Genomic DNA, 22,632 nt, shown 5'->3' on the forward strand with positions numbered 1-22,632 from the left:
TGACTGAATGAGTGAGCACACACGCAGTGTTATACTGTATAATAATAGCATTTATGGAGAGGTAGTTCTTTGCCTTACAAGGCTTTGGTATTTGAATTTCAGTCACCACAGCTTAGTTAAATAACACCAGTCTCCTCACAATAGGTTTATATTTCAGTTATCATGGTATATTGACTTAGTAATTGCATACTGTACGAGTTTCATCACTAACTTCAGTCCTCAACTCACTATATATATAACAAATATACGTAGGTCATGTCACTTCCTTCAAAGTTATTTTTAGCAGTTGGTCACTGTGTGTTGCTCAGTTGTGTACAGACTGCAAAGCATGCAGTGGTGATCCCTCCTTGTTTACCTGTGAGAAGCCCACTTGACATTTTACCAAAATGGATTATGAAAAACAGGATTTGATCAACAAAGATAAAAATGCAGGAAGGAGATGAAAAGTGATGACACTAGAAATGAAATTCAGTTAGAATGTAATTGGAGTTGTGGAGAAATTGCTGACTGTGGGAATGCTGATACTGCCACTTTTGGAGAGACTCTAAATCCTGCCTGGGAAATCCCATGAACAGAGGAGCCTGGTGGGCTGTTAGAGTCCATGGGATTGCAGAGAGTCAGACACGACTGAGCACGCACAAACATGTGCTAGAGGCACTTCAGTAAGGCAGGGTTTTCAGCATAAATGAGGAAAATGGTTGTGATGAAAAGGCTGAAGATATGCCCCGAGGAAGTGATGCTGCCAAAAGCTTCATATTAGAGGAACTCTAGGAGATAATTCACAACATTAGAAGTACAAAGGACACAATCTTGGAAGCTGATCCAGACTTAGAATTAATTTATCAAGGAATATACAAGATGCTTGCATGCATACATGCATGCTCAGTCGCTTCAGCTCTGTCCAACTCTTTGTGACCACATAGACTTTAGCCCACAAGGCTCCTCTGACCGTGGCATTCTCCAGGCAAGAATACTGGAGTGGGTTGCCATACCCTCCTCTAGGGGATTTTCCCAACCCAGGAACTGAATCCAAGTCTCTTATGTCTCTTTCATTGGAGGGCGCGTTCTTTACCGCTAGTACTATGTGGGAAGCCCTAAAGATGCTTGCTTGATACTTCAAATGATGAGAATAAGGCAGATCCATTCAGACTACTCCTGATCAGTTAATTCTCAATGATTCTAATGTTATAAGGTATCCGGTCCCATCACTTCATGGGAAATAGATGGGAAAACAGTGGAAACAGTGTCAGACTGTATTTTTTGGGTGGGGCTCCAAAATCACTGCAGATGGTGACTGCAGCCATGAAATTAAAAGACGTTTACTCCTTGGAAGAAAAGTTATGACCAACCTAGATAGCATATTCAAAAGCAGAGACATTACTTTGCTGACTAAGGTCCGTCTAGTCAAGGCTATGGTTTTTCCAGTAGTCATGTATGGATGTGAGAGTTGGACTGCGAAGAAAGCTGAGTGCCGAAGAATTGATGCTTTTGAACTGTGGTGTTGGAGAAGACTCTTGAGAGTCCCTTAGACTGCAAGGAGATCCAACCAGTCCATTCTGAAGGAGATCAGTCCTGGGATTTCTTTGGAAGGAATGATGCTAAAGCTGAAACTCCAGTACTTTGGCCACCTCATGCGAAGAGTTGACTCATTGGAAAAGACTCTGATGCTGGGAGGGATTGGGGGCAGGAGGAGAAGGAGACCACTGAGGATGAGATGGCTGGATGGCATCACTGACTTGATGGATGTGAGTCTGAGTGAACTCTGGGAGTTGGTGATGAACAGGGAGGCCTGGCGTGCTGAGATTCATGGGGTTGCAAAGAGTCAGACACGACTGAGCGACTGAACTGAACTGATATTAAATAAATGTTAATTTTATCTTGCTTCATTTTCCTACCTGTATATTTCTGACAGTAATAGAGAGTATTAAATGTTTTTTATAAAATTCTTATAAGTTATAGATCCAGTTGTCAGATTACTTTACACTACTTTCAGCTTGCAGACCTGCAGGATACAGTCCTGCAGTGCCGTATAAAGCAGGCAGTACTCTTAATTATTTCACTGAATTTTGGTTTTACATCCCACTAAGGTAAATTATTTCACTAAGTCTGAGGATGCTATTGAAATTCCTAAATATGAAAATGAGATACTTGGTAGTTTTCTCTATATTCCTCTTTCAAACTGATAAAGAAATAAAATGGATATTCTCACAGTCTAGACTACTTGAATGTTATAAATGTAATTTACATGTAAATAGACATCATAAAGAAGTGTAAATATAGCTATGGTAGGAGTTAGTCTGGTAGTTACAGACTTTCTCGTTAGGAAGTTTGTATAAATGTAAACTTGGAACTTGATCATTAAACTGTAGGAAAATGATTCTTAATTAAAAATTATTCCTTCACTTTGTATAATGTCCTCAGGATTTATCCATATTGTTACAAATGTCAGAATTTCTTCCTTTCTCATGGCTGAATATTATCCCATTTTATATACAGCATAGACACATATGTACGTATGTGTGTGTGTGTATAAGAAAGATGTAAGTATATCTCACATTACCAACAGTGCACAGTGTTTCCCTTTGTCCACATCCTCACAAACACCTGTTATGTCTTGTCTTTTTGTTCATAGCAGTTCTAAGAGGTTTGAGGTGATAACCTCATTGTAGATTTGATGTATATTTCCTTGATATTGACTGATGTTGAACAACATCTTTTTCATGTACCTGTTGGCACCTTTAACTTACATAGTATTCTATGTCAATTATATCTCCGTAGATCTGGAAAAAAATTATTAGACAAGTGACACAAATATGTATTTGTAAATTTTCAAATCATATTGAGATATAAAAAGTAAAGATTTCAGCTTCCAGGTATACTTTAGGATTAAATTGTCAAGTTCTGTTAAAAATTGTTTTTGGATTTTGATTAGGGTGATACGGAATTTGTGTATTTCCGTCTCCACTCTTTTCCTGTCTTTCAGTAGCAGCATATTCATATTTTATAGGTTTTAATCATAAGGAATCTTGAACGTTCCTTGCTAGATTCATTCCTGTGTACTTTTCAGTTTCGTTTGCCGTTATGAATGGTCCCTTTCGTTATATTTTCAAAATTAATTATTACTAATGTATAGGAGAACAAATGACTTTTCTGTTCTTGTTTTGACCTTCTCAGCGAACTCTTCTTAAATCTGATAGTTTTTTGGTTTCTTTGCTTGATTTTTGGATAGTTAACTGTGTTATCCAGAAGTCATGACAGATTTATATTTTATTTTCAAATATTTTTAGCTCTTACTCGTTTTTCTTCTCTCTTTGCATGGATTAAGTTACACTATGATGTTGAGTAGTAGGCATGATAGAAGACAACACTGTGTTGTTTCTGATTTTAATGGAAATATTTGTAATATTTAACTCTTGTGGAATTCAAGTAGATATGTATCTATATATTTAAGTGAAGTTGTAGATTCAGAGCATGAGTTATTGTTTAAGCCATCTTGGCCTGCTCCATTATTGCAAAGATCTCCCCTCTCACTTTTAGCCTTTATGTATGTATGAGTCTGAGATCTAGTTTGCATTATTTCTTATGTATGATGTGAGATTAAGAGATGAATGTTTTTTAACACATGTATATCTAATTTGCCTCTATTTTTATTAAATATTTCAATGTTTGTTATTAAAAAACTATCCTTTCCCAACCAGATTTCAACCTCAAATGACACTCAGTTTACTGTGTATTTGTGGACCCACTTCTGAACTCTTCTGGTTCATGGGTCTTTGTGGCCCTCAGTTTACTAATAGCTCACCCTTGATTTCTGTAGCTTTAAAATAAAGTACTGTAAGTCTTCCTTAAAAAAAAAAAAAAGCTTTGTTTGTGCTATATCCTTTGCATTTCCGTGTAAATTTTGAAAGGTTGTCAGCTTCTACCAAAAAAAAGCTTCAGTTCACTTCAGTCGCTCAGTTGTGTCTGACTCTTTGCAACCCCATGAATCGCAGCACATCAGGCCTTCCTGTCCATCACCAACTCCCAGAGTTCACTCAAACTCATGACCATCAAGTCAGTGATGCCATCCAGCCATCTCATCCTCTGTCGTCCCCTTCTCCTCCTGCCCCCAATCCCTCCCAGCATCAGAGTCTTTTCCAATGAGTCAACTCTTCTCATGAGGTGGCCAAAGTACTGGAGTTTCAGCTTCAACATCAGTCCTTCCAATGAACACCCAGGACTGAACTCCTTTAGGATGGACTAGTTGGATCTCCTTGCAGTCCAAGGGACTCTCAAGAGTCTTCTCCACACCACCATTCAAAAGCATCGGTTCTTTGGCGCTCAGCTTTCTTATGGTCCAACTCTCACATCCATTCATGACTACTGGAAAAACCAAAGTTTAAACTAGATGGACCTATGTTGGCAAAGTAATGTCTCTGCTTTTTAATATACTGTCTAGGTTGGTGATAACTTCTCTTTCAAGGAACAAGTGTCTTTTAATTTCATGGCTGCAGGCACCATTTGCAGTGAATTTCGAGCTCCCCAAATCTGTCACTGTTTCCATATCTATTTGCCATGAAGTGATGGGACCAGATGCCATGATCTTAATTTTCTGATTGTTGAGTTTTAAGCCAATATTTTTACTCTCTTCTTTCACTTTCATCAAGAGGCTCTTTAGTTCTTCTTGGCTTTCTGCCATAAGGGTGGTGTCAGAAGTAGATATAAAGCAGAAGTAGTTTTTTTCTGGAACTCTCTGCATATCTGAAGTTATTGATATTTCTCCTGGCAATCTTGATTCCAGGTGCTTCATCCAGCCTAGCGTTTCTCATGATGTACTCTGCATATAAGTTAAATAAGCAAGGTGACAGTGTACAGCCTTAACATACTCCTTTCCTGATTTGGAACCAGTCTGTTGTTCCATGTCCAGTTCTAACTGTTGCTTCTTGACTGCATACAGATTTATGAAGAGGCAGATCATGTGGTCTAGTATTCCCATCTCTTGAAGAATTTAAAACAGTTTGTTGTGATCCACACAGTCAAAGGCTTGGCGTAGTCAATAAAGCAGAAGTAGATGTTTTTCTGGAGCTTTCGCTTTTTTGATGATCCATATTCATTTACAGTAAAATAACTTCTCATTTGGCAGTAATGTCATACAAGTGAATTTGCTGATGACTAGGAAAATTACAAAGTGAACCCAAGGCCACTTAATCAAGAGTCATAGCAACATAGAAACCCTAGGAATGAAGGTCAAGGCAGTAGGTTGCAGCTGGCCAGATATGATACTATTTGCCCCAGTTTTCGTTTAGGAATTTGCTACAAGAAATAAAAGGACTTCCTTTGTGGCTCAGAGGGTTAACAATATGACTGCCATGTGGGAGATATGGTTCGATCCCTGGGTCAGGAAGATCCCCTGGAAAAGGGAAAGACTACCCACTCCAGTATTCTTGCCTGGAGAATTCCATGGACACAGGAGCCTGGCGAGTTATAGTCCATGGGGTTACAAAGAGTCAGACACAACTGAATGACTAAACAAATAAAATAAGTTATCTCTTCTTAGTAATTAGAAAAAATAAAATGACAGGTATTACCTATCACTTTTCTTTAGCCATGAAATTAAAATATTTCCTGAGTGTTTGGTTAAAAGAAAAAAAGCCTTTAAAAAGAATATTAATTATTCTTATATGTTCACAATAGAAACTCCGTGTCCGGATTTAAAACACTACTACTAGTAGTAGTAGTAATAGTTAAAACACTAGTAGTTTAGTAGTTATAACACCAGTAGTAGTAGTAATAGTAGTAGTGGTGGTGGTGTGTACTAGTTTAAGAAACACATTTGGGCAGTATGGCTTTTGACATATTAAAGTTCTATGGGGAAAGACATGTTTTAATTTTGTTTTAATATCAAACTAACAGAAAATTAAAAATTCAATAAGAGCATGGGTTGGTCCGATTCGAGAAGTGCTTCCAAAATTAATTCCCCTAGCTTCTTTTCAGGAGAAATTGTTCATCACCACAGATCTTTTCTAACTTAACTTTTGGAGAAGAAAATAGAAAGTCAAAGCCACAGCACAGTAGCTTTGCCAGATAGTTCCCCTTGTATTTCACTCTTAAACTCCCAATTATTAGTTGCTAATTTTTTCTTTCATTATATAACTAGTAATTGTTTTTCTTGAAATTTTTTCCACTGTGTGTTATAAGAATCATTTTTTTACCTTTACTTTTGTCCAGTTTTTAGTGTGATTTCTAGTTAGCACCATGTTTCTTTGTGGAAGCTTTACAAATCATTTTAAAATGTTATGTTCATGTATGCACATTTATGCATCATTTCAAAACATCTGTTGGTTGGAAGTAGTTTGCTAGAGGCCAGTTAGTAGAGTATTATATTAGCTTCAAATTTTCTTTATTTTTTTAAATGTAATTTTCAATATTTACATTTCTCTACATAATTTGGATTTTATGAGCCCTGAATATGGGGTTTTATCACCTCATATAATTGTATACAGGGTAGTTTTAAGACCTTAGTTTTATAGTTAAAAACCTTTAGACATTTCTAAATTTTAATTTGCCGAAATTTTAAATGTTATGTTTTTGTTTTACATTACTTTCTAATATATATCAAAATGCTGGCAGCGCACATCTGACTATCTTTCAGTTGGTAGCCCTGCAGTTCAACAGAGAATCTCATGAGTAGTATCTACCAGCGAGAAACCGTAATGACAGTTTCAGTTCATTTTATTATCTTTCTTTGGTAATACCTGAGTCTTATTTAGAATCATGGGGAAATGTTTCCAGTGGTTCGTATGTTGAATAAAGTCTCACGTATGCCAAAGCATGCTTAGGGAAGAAAAGCTACCTACTTCAAAATCTTGTGGTCGCTTATTACACTGCAGGACTCTAGTTGAAACATACATATGTTATTTTTCTTGATATTTTTGAAAAATGTATGTCTAATGTTTAAAGCACATATTCATATTTTATCTTGGTTTGATGAAATGTGAACTAAGAATTTGAAATGTATTGCTTCATGTAGTGAACTTGTAATAAGTTTTTTAGATAAAATACTGATGAGTTGATTATTCCGAGTCCTTGAAGGAATGGAATATTTCAGTGTATCGCAATCTTTGATGTATTTTCTTTTAGTAAGTGTTGGATGTTAAAGGTCTTTTTCAGATTAGTTTGCATGTCTTTTTGGGATAATGAGCAAATCTGAACCTTCTTTTGATAGTTAAATTCTTCAAATTTCTAATTAGAGTTATTGATATAAATTATTTCTTAGCCATACATGTTACATGGTATTTGGTTGGACTTTAACAGAACAAAGGGGAAAAAAATAAGATTTTTAATTGATACAGAAAAAGCATTTGATAGAATTCAGTACCCTTTGATGATAAATCACTCAACAAACTAGGAATTAAAAAAACTACCTTGGTGTTTTAAAGAAAAATTCACAGCTAACTTCGTACTCAGTGGTAAAAGACTGAAACCTTTCCCTCTAAGATCAGGAATAAAACAAGGCTGCCTACTTTCCCCACTTCTGTTCAACATAGTAATGGAAGTTTTAGCCATGACAATTAGGCATGAAAAAGAAATAAAAGATATCCAAATTGGAAAAGAAGCAAAATTATCTTTGTTTGTAGACAACATGATTTTATATTTAGAAAACCTAAAGATGCCACAAAATATCTTTTTTAACTAATAAGCAAATTCAACAAAGTTGCAGGATAGAAAATTAATACATAAAAATTAGTTGTGTTTCCATACGGTAACAATCACCAGTCCTAAAAAGAAATTATGAAGGCAGTCTTATTTATGGTAGTATCAAAATGAATAAAATACTTATGAATAGACTTACCCAAGGAAACAAAATATTTGTACCTTGAAAACTAAAATGTTGCTAAAAGAAATTAAGACACAGATAAATGGAAAAATATCCCATGTTCATATATTGAAATACTTATTGAAATACCAATATTCCCAAAGTTATCTACATACTCAGTGCAGTCCATATCAAAATCCCAGGGATTTTTTTGCGAAAAAAAGCCTGTGTACACACACATGCATATTTATTTTACTGCATTGGGTCTTAGTTGCGTCATGTGGGATCTTCCTTTGTGAAACATGGAGTCTCTTTTATGGGTTGCAGTTTAGTTGCTCCTCAGTATGTGGGATCTTAATTCCCTGGCCAGGGACAAACTCATGTCCCCTTCACTGCACAGCGGATTCTTAACCACTAGACCACCAGGAAAGTCCTTGGCCAAAACAGTCTTGAAAAAGAAGAACAAAGTTTAGAAGTCTCACACTTTCTGATTTCAAAACTTAACTACAGAGCTACAGTAATCAAAATGTGTGGTACTGACACTGCTGTATTTAAAATAAATAACCAACAAGGTCCTACTGTATAGCACAGGGAACTCTGCTCAGTGTTATATGGCAGTCTGGATGGGAGGGGAGTTTGGAAGAGAATGTATACATGTATAGCTGAGTCCGTTTGCTGTCCACCTGAAATTATCACAACATTGTTAATCAGCTATACTCCAATATAAAATAAAAAGTTTTTTTTAAAAGTCACTAGGTCTAGCCCATATTCAATAAGAGTAGTTAATGCGAGTGTGTATACTGTGGATAGGGATGACTGGAAACTGTCTGAAGCTGCCTACCATAGAGTCTGAGAGGCTTTTAAATGATGTTTTGATCGTGTTATTATCCTTTTTAGTTAGTTAAAGTGTAGTGAAGAAAATGTAAGAAGTAAAAACAAAACAAAAATAAGTGCTGTCTTTTGTGAACTGTAACATACTGTATAAATCAGGATAAAACTGAATGAAAACCATTCATAAATGTATAGCAGTTAAGCTGGAAAAAATTTAGAAAGTACTTGGAAAAAAAAATACATTGCATACAAGGGAACAGCAATTTGAACAACTCCATATATCTCATCAAAAACCATGGGAGCTAGAAGTCAGGGAAACATTTTTAAAGAAATTCTAATATTTTGGATATATAAGATTAAATAAAATATATTGTTAAATTTTAAAAAATGTGTGGTACCAGCTTAAAGGCAGATATATATATAAATGTGTGTTTATTTATTTATATATATACACACACATAGAGAGAGTGCCTTAAAAGAAAAACTTCATGTATGTGGCCATATTATTTTCAACAAGGGTGCAAGACCATTCAGTGGGGGTAGAATTTCCCCAAATAGTGTTTGGAAACTGAAAACCCACATGTAAGAGAATGAATTTAGACCCCCTACTTAATACCATATATAGAATAAGTTAAAAAATGAGTCAAAGACCTCAATATAAGAGCTAAAACACAGGCATAACATGAGATTTGTCAGAGGATTCTTGGATATGACATCAAAAGGTGAGGGAAAAAAAGAAAAAATTGATAGTTTAGACTATATCAAAATGTAAAACTGTGTGCATCAAATGATAGTATCAGCCACATAGAGAAAGTATTTTTAATCATATCTGATGTAGACTTTGCAGAGTATATAAAGAACTCATATAACCTAATAACTTATAAAATATAAATTCTAAGATGACTGTAGAAGGTTTGACATATCTTGACTTACTTATCTATGTATCTGTAAACTGTGCATCTTTGTAATTATCTCATAATTTCTAGAAGAACCAATAAAAATTACACAAAAAGTTAAAGCCAAATAATCAATATAAAAATAAAAATATAAGTTAAGTTATTGAATACTAAAAAAAATTTCTGAATCATGAGCGTAATGGCAGTCAGAAGAAAAAAACCACAGGGAATAAGGAGACTGATTAATAAAGTGACAGAGCTGAATCTAATGGCATCAGTACTGATCTAATGTCACCAACTAAAAAAGACCATCATATTGGATGAAAATGTCAAGATGCAACTATATGTTCTCTAGGAAAAATCCACTTTTAATGTAAAGATAAAGAATATAAAGAAGGAAAAATATATACCATGCAAAAACTAGCCAAAACACAAAAGAACAGCTCCCACTCATAACCCGTCTCTCCTGCAGCGCTTTAACTTTCTCCATAGCACTGGTTATCCTCACATTGTTCGTTGTCCCTCGCCCCCATTAGAAGTAAGCTCAGATGGGTGAGGGGCTTCCCTGGTGACTGAGAGGTAAAGAATCCGCCTGCCATCCAGGAGGTGCGGGTTCGATCCCTGGATCAGGGAGATCCCCTGGAAGAGCAAATGGCTACCCACTCCAGTATTCTTGCCTGCAAAATCCCATGAACAGAGGAGCCTGGCAGACTACAGTCCATGGGGTCGCATAGAGACAGACACAGCTGAGCACGCATGAACAATCCAGTGGGTAAAGACTTTGTATTGTTCACAGTTTTATCCCCAAGGCCTAGAAGAGTTCCTGACATGTACTGTCCTCTTGGCGAATATTTGTGGAATGAATTTGACTCTAGGATTTTTTTTCTCCTTCATGTAGTAACATCTTTTTGAATAGCATTCTGTAGACTAAAGTTGGGGAAGCCTTGGAATAGGGTATCATAGCACAGGGTATCTGACTTAAGTAATTATTGAATGACTGGAAGAGGAGACCCTAGAGAACATGAATCCCTCTCTCCTCATTTTACAGATGAGAAAATTGTAAAAATCACATAGAAATACTTTAACTGCACCACTTAATGAACCTTCTTTAATCCTCGGAAGATTTCACAAAACAAAAAATATCACAGGTAAAGAAATAGAAAATGAAGATTAGCTTATATTAGAGTTTTCTAAAGCTGTCATGTAGAAAGTCTTCTGAGAGATTATTAACTGAGATTATTATTGTTTAAAATGTCACATAGGATTTATAAAACATTTTTGTAAATTTATAAAACTAAGCACCTTACATCTTTTTAAGATAATTTCTTAGATATGGTATATAGCAAAGATCTTTCTAAAAAATTAGAAGTTAACACAGGAAGGTGAATTGAATCTTGTTTTTTCTCTTAGAAAATATGGTGGTACACCTAACTTTAGTGAGGAAAGGAAGAGGACCTCGTGAAGGGAGCTTTGAAGAAAATGGTTGGAGAAGTAGGGGAATCTATTTTAAAAAAATTAAAAAAGGGAGAAAGAATAACTGGAGTTTGTTTGGAATAACATTTATTCTCCAACCCCACCCCATTGCAAATATATTATATCTTTAATGTAAGAACTTGTTAAATAGAGTACAAATATTTGAAAATGTTTATAATGCCATTAGCCATAGAAATCTGTTATAAATATTGCATGTCTTAAATTACTGTGTTTCTTCCCTAATATGTCTATGTATTTGTGTATTTATATTGATTCACAAGAGATTGTTCTTTGCTGCAGATAGTTGGGCCAAGATGACTCAGAAAGAGTTAAGTTTAATTCTATAGCTTACTTGTTTCTGTGGCTTATCTTCTAAATATTATACGAATGTACAATTTATGTTTTGTTTTCAAATGACTAATTTTTTAACAGTTTGAGCTCTTATATTCTACTTTTATTCCTCAGATGATTGCAAAAGGGAAAAATGCGTCTGAACTATTTCCTGCTGTTGTGAAGAATGTGGCCAGTAAAAATATTGAGGTACTGTTTTGATGCATAATTTTCATGATTCCTTTTGGTGTGATAGAATCATACACTTTTCAGTTGCTTTGAAATACAACATAAGATATTTAAGTGTCGCTAGACTTTTGATACAAATAAAATGTCCATAATCTTAATAGGTGGAATTGAATACAAAGTAGACATAATCTTAGCTTGGTATTTTCTTGGAGGATGTGAAAAGTAAAATTGAGATTACTTCACCTTGGTTAAGGATAGTAACTTTCTATGTATTCTTAGAAGCTAGTTTTGTTGAAGTTCTGCCCTTGGGACTTGATTTTAAAGTACTATATGTCCAGTGAAACAGGCCTAATCAGGGCAGAGACTGAATCCAGGTGTTAGGACTCCAAATCTAGTGCTTTTCCTGGAGCATCTTAGTTCTGGGAGACCCTTTCTCAAGTGTAGCAGGAGGTGAGCAGAAGGCAGGATGTAGTGGGAGCCTCTAATTATTGGTCTCTCTGTATAACTGTCGAGAGATTCACAGAGCTTTGAGGCCAAGGTAATTAATATTAGATCAGATGGACTAACATGAGAATGGACTACTATGAAATGGACTAATGACTTCTGATAGAGTGTAAAAGAAAAATAGAATGAGCCCATGTCGAAACTGTTGAGAAAGATGAGTAGGATTGAGAAGTTCAATGAAGAGAAATAGAGATTGATCTGAGCAAATGGTGTGGTTTTTTTTTTTAAATTAATTTATTTATTTTTGGCTGTGCTAGCTCTTTGTTGCTTGTGTGGGCTTTCTCTAGTTGCCTTAGTCGGGCTATTCTCTAATTGAGGCTTGTGGGCTTTTCATTGCCGTGGGTTTCCTTGTTGCAGAGCGCAGGCTGTAGGGCACACGGGCTTCAGTATTATAGATGCGGTGCACAAGTTTAGTTGCCCTGTGGCATGCGGAATCTTCCCAGACCAGAGATGGAACCCATGTCCTCTGCACTGGCAGGTGGATTCTTAGCCACTGGAGCACCAGGGGAGTTCCATCTCTGTTTTGTAATTGGAGTGTTTACATTGTTAGCACTGGATGTATTTATTGATGTTGTTGAATTTGAGTGTACTGTTACACCATTTCTTTTTTTTTGGTTTCCTTTGTTTTTTTGTTCCTCTCTTCTTCTTTTCCTCTTTTTTAATGGAAGAAATCACGCTTAAATTTTTCTTGTTTTTATTTTTAACCTGTACTTTGTAATTTTTTTCTTATTGTTGGCTGTATCCACTTAACTTTTCACAGTCCAGTTATGTTTAATGTTGCACTTCTTCACATAAAGTATAGAAATCTTGCAACTGTATATCCCTATTGTCTTTTATGTTTTAGTTATTAACTTACCAGATTTATATAAATTGACATCATAAGACAGTACAGTTTTTCCTTTAAATACTTATGTGATATAAAGGAATTAAAAGAAAAAACAGAAAAAAAGTATTTATCATCTATTCAGATATTTATCATATCCAGTGTTCTCTTTGAGTTCTAGGGATTCAGATTTCTGTCAGTATCAAGATCATCCTGCCTGAAGAATTTCTGTTGGCTTTTTCTGTAGTGGAGGTCTGCTGGCAATGAATTCTCTTACTTTTATCTGAAAATGTTTGCATTTTGCCTTCATTCCTGAAGAATCGTTTCACTGGTTGTAGACTTCTGGGTTAATAGTTTCTTTTTGTTTCAACACTTAAAGATGCTTTGAAGATTCTTTTGCCGTCCATAATTTCTTTTGTAAAGTTTCTGATGACTGGATCATTGATCTTCCTGTATGATGTGTAACTTTTCTCTTGATGCTTTCATGTTTTACTCTCTGTCTTTGGCTTTGAGTAATCTGACTGTACTGTATCTCGGTGTCATCTTATTCATGTTCATTTGGTTTGGTGTGTGTTGAGCATCTTAGTCCTGTAAGTTCCTGTCTTTGATCAAAAGTGGAAAATTTGGGGCGATTATTTCTTCAGGTAATATTTGCCCTCTTCTTTTTTCTCTTTCTGGTATTAAAATTGCATATATGTTATGTTGTTTAATTTTTATCCGAGAATGTATGAAACTTTGTTGGTTTTTTTAAGATTTTTTTTTTATTCTTTATATTATGTAGTTTTACTCATCTATTTTTGAGTTTGCTTACTCATTCTTCTGTTCAGTCCATTTGATTAAGTACATTCCTTTTTACTTTAGAAATTAAGATATTAAAAGTATTAAAACTGTCTTTTCATTTTAGAATTTCAGTTTAAGCCCTTTATATCCTTTGTTTCCTTGCTGCGATTTCCTATATCCTATATTAATGGAGAGCACATTTTCTTTTTCTTAAGAATAAGTACTCTAAAATCCTAAAATCCTTGTCTGCTAGTTCCAGTATCCTTATTTCCTCAGGCTTGTATTTGTTGATTTCCTTTTCTTGTGTGTTTATGTTCCATTGTTTTACTTTTTCTTATGTTGGTTAATTTAGGTTTGTTTCTTTTGAAATAATGAATACTAAATTATGTAGATTCTGCATCCTTTTATATTCTATAGGTGATGTTTTTGTTTTAGAAGGCAGTTATTTTGCCTAGATTCAGATTTCAAATTCTGTTGCATAGGCAGCAACTTAATCTCATATTTTTTGTCTTTTGCTGAGCTGCTTTGGGTCTGTTCTGAGCTTGCATGGTTCAGAAGTCAGTCGGAGATGTGGCTGGAGACTGCCTGAGGAGCCTATCTCCGGGCTCCCCTTTGTGGATTCCCCTGTTTTCTTCAGTGGCCGTGGTGTCGCTGTGTTCACTTTTGGGTTCTGTCAGAGAGACTGGTTTGTCCATCAGTGCCTCCACCTGTACTCATTCCCTGCTCACTTAGCCTCAGCAGAAAACCATGGAAATGGGGAAGGCAGTTCATGCAGCTCTTTTTCTTACCGTCTCTGCACATATTCTCTATACCAGAAGAATCTATCTGTTTCTGTTTCATTGCTAGGGACTTTAGTGCTTTTTGTGTTATGTCTAGGTTTTTTAATTGTATGTGGGAGATTGTTCTACTGCGGTTTTATTCCAAAATTACCACGAAGACCATATATCTATTAAAGAGATTTAAAAATGAGCTCCCCTTCCCACCCCCCAAAGTCTTTTATTTGTCCTTCAGTGTTTACCATTCATGTCCCTTTTGATTCCTTCATGTAGTCCATGAATGAATGAATTTTTTTCCCTGAATGACTAGAGGAATTTCTTTAATGTTTCTTGTTTTGCTGGTGATGAGTTTTCTCAGCTTTTGTTTAAAAAAGTCTTTTTCTTTTTTTGTATACAATTTGAAAACATCTTTGCTGAGTAAAATGTATATTTCTATATTCTTTACTGTCTTTTTCTTTTAGTGTTTAAAAAATATTTTATTGTTTTCTGACCTACATGGCTTCTTATGCCAAGTGTCTTGTCATTCTTATCTCTCTGTGTAACCTATCTTTTCTTTCCTCTGTTGATTTTAAGATTTTCTGTTTACCACTGGTTTTCAGTTTTACTGTAATATACCTTGACATATTTTTCTTCATGCTTATTCTGCTTGGGGTTTGTTGAGCTTCTAACTCATGTGGGTTTATAGTTTTCTTAAAATTGGTAAACATTTCAGACATTAGTTTTTCAAAAATGTGTCTTTTCTGTCTTCGTTCTTTCTGGTATTTCATGCAGACATACAGTACACTAATTGCTGTTGTTGCACAGGTCACTTTTTCAGTCTTCTCTCTCTGTGCTTCACTTGAGAAGTGCTCAGGCTAACCCATCTTTGCTTTTGTAGTGTCTAGCTGTTGTGACTCCCCTGCAGCATAGTTATCTTACCAGCTACTGTATTTTTCATCTCTGCATGTTTAATGAGATCATTTTCATATCCTTCAATTATCCCTTCAGCATATTTATATTTTTGCCTACCTTGTTGGACATATGGAGCATATCTATAATAGTTGTAACATCCCTCTGCTAGTTCTGTCATTTCTGTCATTTTAAGTCTTTTTCTGGAGACTGATTTTTCTCACAGTTATGATTCATACTGTCCTGATTTTTGTTTAAATTGTGTTGGGTTTTCTTGTGATGCACAATTAAGTTTATATGGATCATTTGATTATTTCAAAGCATACTTGTTTTGGATATTTTATACTGTTTTATTTTAACTGTTTTAGAAACTCTGAGAAACAGTCAGTAGCTGTATCAGATCTCCAAGCTAGTCCACTAAATATGAATTTCTTACCACCTTATCCTTTCTTTTTATTTTGGAATTTTGAATTTTTAATTGGAGGATACTTGTCAAAGCATACTTTCAATGTGTACTAAAAGATACAGAAACACCTTTAGTCTAGACTAATGTAAGCCCGCTACTAAAGCAGTACCTCAGGATTCTGCTCAGTCGTACATATATTTATGAGATATTTTCTCCCTGGCTGGTGAGAACATGAACTTTTCCTTGCTTTTTGTGACCTTTGCTGTCTGTTCTGCCTGCTTCTTCCATGTGTTTTTCTGGTCTGGCTTCAGGTAGTTTCATCGTATGTGCAAGACCGTGCTAGCCCACAGTTTGATGTTGTTCCTCTCCAGAGTGTGTTCTTTCGCTCTCTCTGAAGTTCCCTCCTCTTTGGTACTCTGCTTTGCAAACTCAGGCACCCTTGGCCTTTGTGAACTTTGATCATTGTGTCCTCGGCACTGTGAGTCTTCTGGATTCTGTTTGAGTTGCTCCCTTGACTTTTTTCGCTTTCTCAGGGTTCACAGTAATGTACTGCCTGGTGTCCAACATATGAAAACTTTTGTTTCATTTTTTCCCCCTGATTTTCTGTGTGGTTAAGTTAGGGAGGGTAAATAAGATCTCTCAGTTATTATTTCTAAGTTATAGCTTTATATCATAATCTGGAAATATTTTTAAAACCCTAAAATATATGGAAAGTTATCAGTCAAATGAAAATATTACTCTCAAATTTCCCTACTTACCATGAAGAATTTTCAATTTATAACTGGTTTACATGCTTGAAAATTCTCTTTCTCTTTTCCATCCTTTATATCACAGTTCTGTAACGGGGTTTTACAAAATATATTAAGTAAACTGCGTATCATTAGCAGTTTTATAGTCAGTACTTAATTACTTCTAGTTTGGAAAACAAGGCATTTTCTAATGAAAAGATTGCATTTGGTACAAGAAAAATAGAATGCATAAAATAATCATGACCTGAGAATAATGATTAGAGTTTTTTGCTTAAGTGAAACAAACAGATCAGCCAGGTCACATTTCATTTGTGTTATACAAACACGATGTTGATATGATGTAGACCCTTAGCTGTTATTTGAATACTGTGTAATAGATTGGGTGTTAATCTCTCATATAAGAGAAACTAGTAGTTTAAATAATTTACATTTGCATGTTCAAAATCTGGAAAAGCGTGGTGAAGTATATGTTATACAATTTCAAGAGTATATATTTCAGTATTAAAATATTTTCCTGCCATCTTAAATTTTTTAATAGGATAATTTATATTATAGAATTTTAAAGATTCTATAAAAATTTTAAACCTGCTTTTTAGATACATTTTGAAGTAATTTCATTTTCTATTAGATAGTAAATACAATACATATTTCAGATAGATGAATTTTGTGCACAAATGAATAGGCGTCATAGAGTGAACTTGACTAACATGAGTAAATTAAAATCGAAACACTCGTATACTTGTTGCCAACTTAAGAACCAGGATAAATTAATATTGGACTTAAGTTGATGAACTGTTCTTTCTCAGATTCTAATTAATGGGATAAATCTAGACTGAGCATGTGATCTTACAGTATTTTCAAAGTTTACTTATGATTAGTTTAGTAGATACTTATTAAGTGAAATTTATGAGCTTGTTACGATGTATAATTCTGAATTGATAATTCAGTTAAACTGTTTTTGCGGTATGACAATGCCATCTGAGCTGTCTGAGCTCCTAATTTGATATGTACATTAGTTTTATGATTTCTGGTATAAGAAAGTTTAAGTAGCTGGGGAAAAAACAAGATTTCACTTAGAAAAGTTGCGAGCTGTGGGTAAAGCTTGTCTTAGTGCCTTACATATAACAACTCATTTTATGGTCACAAACAGCCCTATGAAGCTGGTTTTTTCATTTTCCATGTTTTTATTATGAGGACAGAGTAACAGAGAGATTAGGTTACGTGAGCAAGGTCACACACTAGTGTGTGGCAGTCAGAATCCAGAGCCAGGCAGCTTGGCTTCAGAAACCATTTTATGTCATTCCCCTTTTAAAGCCATCCTTCCTGTTTGAATCCTTCCTCCTTTTTCTTTAGTTTCTTTGACCTTTATCATCATCTGGTGTTAGCTGTCCTTTGGGAGGTATCTGGCATTGGTATAAATTTGTTTTAACTTTATTGAAGGAGAGTTGATTTATACTGCTGTATCAGTTTCTGCTGTACAGCAAAGTGATTGAGTTATATGTATACATTGTTTTGTATATTCTTCTCCATTATGGTTTTTCACAGGATGGTGAATGTAGTTCTCTGTGTGCTGCAGCAGGACCCTGTTACTTATCCATTCTGTATAACAGTTTGTATCTCTAACCCTTTCCCCAACCCCCTGTCCCCCTTGGCAACCTCAGGGCTGTGTCTCTGTCTGTGACTCTCTGTTCCACGGATGAGTCATTTGTGTCCCATTGTAGATTGCACACATAAGTGATATCATACGATATCGGTCTTTTTTCTGACTTGCTCCACTGAGTGTGATGATTGCCAGGTCCATCCATGTTGCTGTGAATGCTGCTGCTGTCATCATTCAGTTGCTAAGTTGTGTCTTACTCTCTGCAGCTGCACGAACTACGGCAAGTCAGGCCTCCCTGTCCTTCACCATCTGCTGGAGTTCGCTCAAAGTTCATGTCCATTGAATCAGTAAATGGTATTATCTCATTCTTAGGAATTATCTCATACTTAAGGAGTAGTATTCCATTGTGAAAGCAGTGACAGATTTTATTTTCTTGGACTCCCAAAATTACTGGTGATGGTGGATTCACTGGATGGTGAATGCAGGGACAATATTAAAAGATGCTTGCTCTTTGTAAGGAAAGTTATGATAAACCGAGACAATATATTAAAAAGCAGAGACATCATTTGCTGACAAAGGTCCATATAGTCATAGCTGTTTTTTTTCCAGTAGTTATGTATGGGTGTGAGAGTTTGACCATAAAGAAGGTGGAACCCTGAAGAATTGATGTTTTTGAACTGTGGTGCTGGTGAAGATTCTTGAGAGTCCCTTGGACAGGAAGGAGATCAAACCAGTCCATCCTAAAGGAAATCAACCCTGAATATTCATTGGAAGGACTGATGCTGAAGCTGAAGCTCCAGTACTTTGGCCACGTGATGCACAGAGCCGACTCATTGGAAAAGACCCCTATAGCTGGGAAAGATTGAAGGCAAAAGAAGAGGGCAGCAGAGGATGAGATCATTAGATAGCATCACTGACTCAGTGGACATGAATCTGAGCACACTCTGGAGATAGTGAAAGACAGGGAAGCCTGGAGTGCTGCAGTCCATGGGGTCGCAAAGAGTTGGACACAACTTAGCAGCTGAACAGCAACAAGTATTCCATTGTATATATGTACCACATCTTGTTTGTTCATTCATTTGTTGATGGACTTTTAGGTGATTTCCATGTTTTGGCTATTGGGAATAGTGCTACTGAAAACATAGGGATGCGTGTATCTTTTCAAATGACAGTTTTGTTTGGGTATATGACTGGGAGTGCGATTTCTTCGTAATATGGCAACTGTTTTTTAGTGTTTTGAGGAACCTTTGTACTGTTTTCCATAGTGGTTGCACCAATTTACATTCCCACCAGCAGTGTAAGAGAGTTCCCTTTCCTCCATATACTCTCCAGCATTTGTTATTTGTAGATTTTTTTTTAAGTGATGGCTACTCTGATCAGAGTGAGGTAATACCTCATTGTAGTTTTGATTTTCATTTCTCTAATGTTTAGTGATGTTGAACCCTCTTCTGTGTGCCCGTTGACCAGCTGTATGTCTTCTTTGTATGTCTGTTTAGGTCTTGGGCGCATTTGGGTATATAAATTTTTTATGTTTTAGATATGGCTAGAAATGACCACGTCCTTAGATATTGGTAATAAGTTATGCTGTAACTAGTTCCTTCTGGACTTCCAGGCTTCTTGTTTTAAATAGAAAATTCTGTACTGTTAGCTGTTTGTAATGTTCAGTTATCAATAGTAGAACTTTTCTATTCATTTTTACCCTTTACAATCAGATTCTGATATGCTGTCTAATATTTGTAACAAATGTCCCTATAAATATAATTCTGCCTCTCCCCCATGATTTCACTTTCCACGATTTCAGTTACCCATGGTTAGCTGCAGTCCAAAACTATTAAATGGAAAATTCTAGAAATAAACAGTTCATAAGTTTTAAACTGCTCACTGTAACACATAGTAGGATGAAATTTTGTGCCATTCTCTCTGGGGTCCCCAACCATTGATGACACCTGCTCCTGACATCTAACCATCAACACTGTCGTGCTCGGTGACCCCAGGATCACCCATAGTGGATGATCCTCTTTCTGATGTAACATCAGAAGGTCAGTAGCAGCCTGACCCTGTATCACAGTGCTAGCTTCATTCACCTGACTTCATCTTACACATAGGTATTTCCTCATCTCCCATCACCACAAAAAGGAGAAGGGTAGGTGCAGCCCAGTAAGTGAGAGGGATCAGATTCACACAACTTCCATTACAGTATATTGTTATGGCTGTTCCCTTTATTATTAGTTATTGTTAGCCTCATACTGTGGCTAATTTATAAATTAAACTTTGTTATAAGTATGTGTGTGTAGGAAGAAACATAATATTTATGGAATTTAGTACTGTCTATAGTTTCAGGCATCTGTTGGGGGTCTTGGAACGTACCCCTCACAGATAGAGGGGAACTACTGTATTGATCTATTTGTTCTAGGTTTGTTTTGCTCATAAAATGCTGTTAGTTTTTGGAGACAGGCTTAATCCTCTAATGTGGAAAAACTGACCTAAGCTGCTTAAAATTTATGTTCAGAAAATGGATATTTCATTGCTGTCAAGTACAAAATTTCATTTTTACAAGTACATGCTGCCTTAGACGCACAGTTGAGCTGTACATCATAAGCCATTCGATGTCAAATGATACCAAAAGTGACCTAGTAAGCAATCAGTGGTTATAGTACAAAAATAATCAAAGGTTTAGTCAATAACTCATGAAGTTTGATGCGCTAGTATTGATAAGCTAATTAAACAGATCTGCCTGTGTCCTTCCAGCCTACTGGGGCTCTGCTGTGATTAGCTTTACAGCAAGGAGTATTGTAACATTGAATGAAAGTAACTGATCAGAGAATGGTGTAGTCACGAAGCTTTAAGTACTCCCATTTCTGGTCACAGAATGGTTTCAGGGAAAGTAGGCTTTCTCTGCACACCTGCAGCCAGTCAGTGCATAGGCCTCTTGTGGTCAATATTGATTGATTCTTATAACAGAACTTGAACAAATTTAGTGTTTTGCAACCTTCTGTGATTTAATATTGTTATGCTTTTTGCTATAACAGTCATAAAAATCCTTCTCCAATGGTGAGTAATTATAGCAATGCCTGCTAGCTCAGCTGTGGTTTGAACGTTTCAGTGTTGCCAGTATATATACTAGATATATTTTGGAGTTCATAATTCAGCTTTAAGATCTGGCTTACAGTTAGGTAAATAAAAGATGTTGCTGAGAAATAAATCCCAAGAAGATGAAGAGGTGGGTGTGGACCCAACCCATTCTTGTTTCCACACTTTGCTGAGAACTGTGGACTGAGATCTGAATCTAATTGGTGAAGAGAAAGAGTATTTTAAATGATTATTTTTCTTAAAAAAACCCACAAGTTAAAGACTTTGGAGGCAATCTTCTTAATACCTGTTGTTTGCTAACAGTGTGTTGATGTCCTTTTAAACATCTGTGTCATTAATTATAACAATTGGTGGTAAGTTAGATATAGCAATCTAATAGGAAATGTCCCCCACCCCCCACCCCTTGCCCTGTCTCTCATTGGGCTGTGATGTTTCATTCGGCTGATTATTACTGGGCTCTTACTGTGTGCCAGGCTATCGTGCCTGTACTAAATAACCTCACTTTCATTCCGAGGTGGATTTGAAAAATATCTTTAAAATCTTGTGTTGATTTGATATGTTTAAATTGGTGCAGATCAGTCAACCAGCAAATGTTGGCTCCTTTTTGGTGCTGTTGTAATCTCAGGAACTTTAAAATCTGGTTGGGGAGAAAATGATAAGTACTTCTTAAACTGGGATTTAAGAATTTAAAGATTTTGTATATCCATTTAAATATAATCTAAAGCATTGGGTATATTTGGATCATTTGATTACCATCTTGTATACTAGTTATCACTTAATTTTGGAACCCATTTTTTGTATTCTTATGTGAGATCACTTGATTCAGTGATCATTTGAAGGTTTCATGAACTTGAAGGGGCCTGAGTGGGTTCGTATCATCTGTGGATGAGTGGGCACTTGGGTGAGATCTGCTTTTGATTGATTGACACGCCAGGGTGTGTTTTTTTTGGAGTGAATTTGTTCCTGATTGGCTAACGTTCAACAGCAAGGGGCTGTCACAGTTCGGTTGACTTGCAAAAACTTGTTGATTTAGCTGAATTTTTGTCTGTTGAACTCATTTAAAATAGTTCTGGTGGCTACACGTTGCCAATGCTATAGAAAAAGCCATCTTAGAGGAATGTGGGAACTTAAAAATATGTTGTTTCAGATTGTTTATAATGAAAACTTCAAATACTTTTAAAATCCGAGAAAGTACTATTATTTTGGGGTTGGAGGTTGTCTGGAAAGATGAGATCACCCCTGAAGTGAAAACGTCTCTTGGTTTATGAGTATAAACTTAATATTCATTATGAAAAAATTAAATAATATAGAAAGATGTAAAGAGTGAAGGTCACTGGTTAATACCATTACCCAAAGACAGTCACTGTTAACACTTTACTGTGTAATGTTTTTTAACTTTTATGCTTAACTGCTTTGAATCTTGGTTCTTTGTTTAATAGATTTCATGTTGCTCAAGTTACTTAGCTTCTCTGTGCTTCAGTTTCTTCACCTGTAAAATAGAA

The 22,632-nt window shown here is 35.7% G+C and overlaps 1 protein-coding gene across 1 annotated transcript in view; it reads left to right on the top strand.

Annotated features, from left to right (window-relative positions):
• AP3B1 (adaptor related protein complex 3 subunit beta 1) overlaps positions 1-22,632 on the top strand; it is a 239,403-nt gene that overhangs the window by 29,520 nt on the left and 187,251 nt on the right. The window contains exon 3 of the mRNA XM_068963860.1: positions 11,461-11,535. Coding sequence (XP_068819961.1) covers positions 11,461-11,535 — 75 coding nt within the window. The remainder of the gene's footprint in view (positions 1-11,460; positions 11,536-22,632) is intronic.

The sequence above is a fragment of the Capricornis sumatraensis genome, chromosome 2 (assembly GCF_032405125.1).
Source record: "Capricornis sumatraensis isolate serow.1 chromosome 2, serow.2, whole genome shotgun sequence".
Lineage (NCBI taxonomy): Eukaryota > Metazoa > Chordata > Mammalia > Artiodactyla > Bovidae > Capricornis > Capricornis sumatraensis.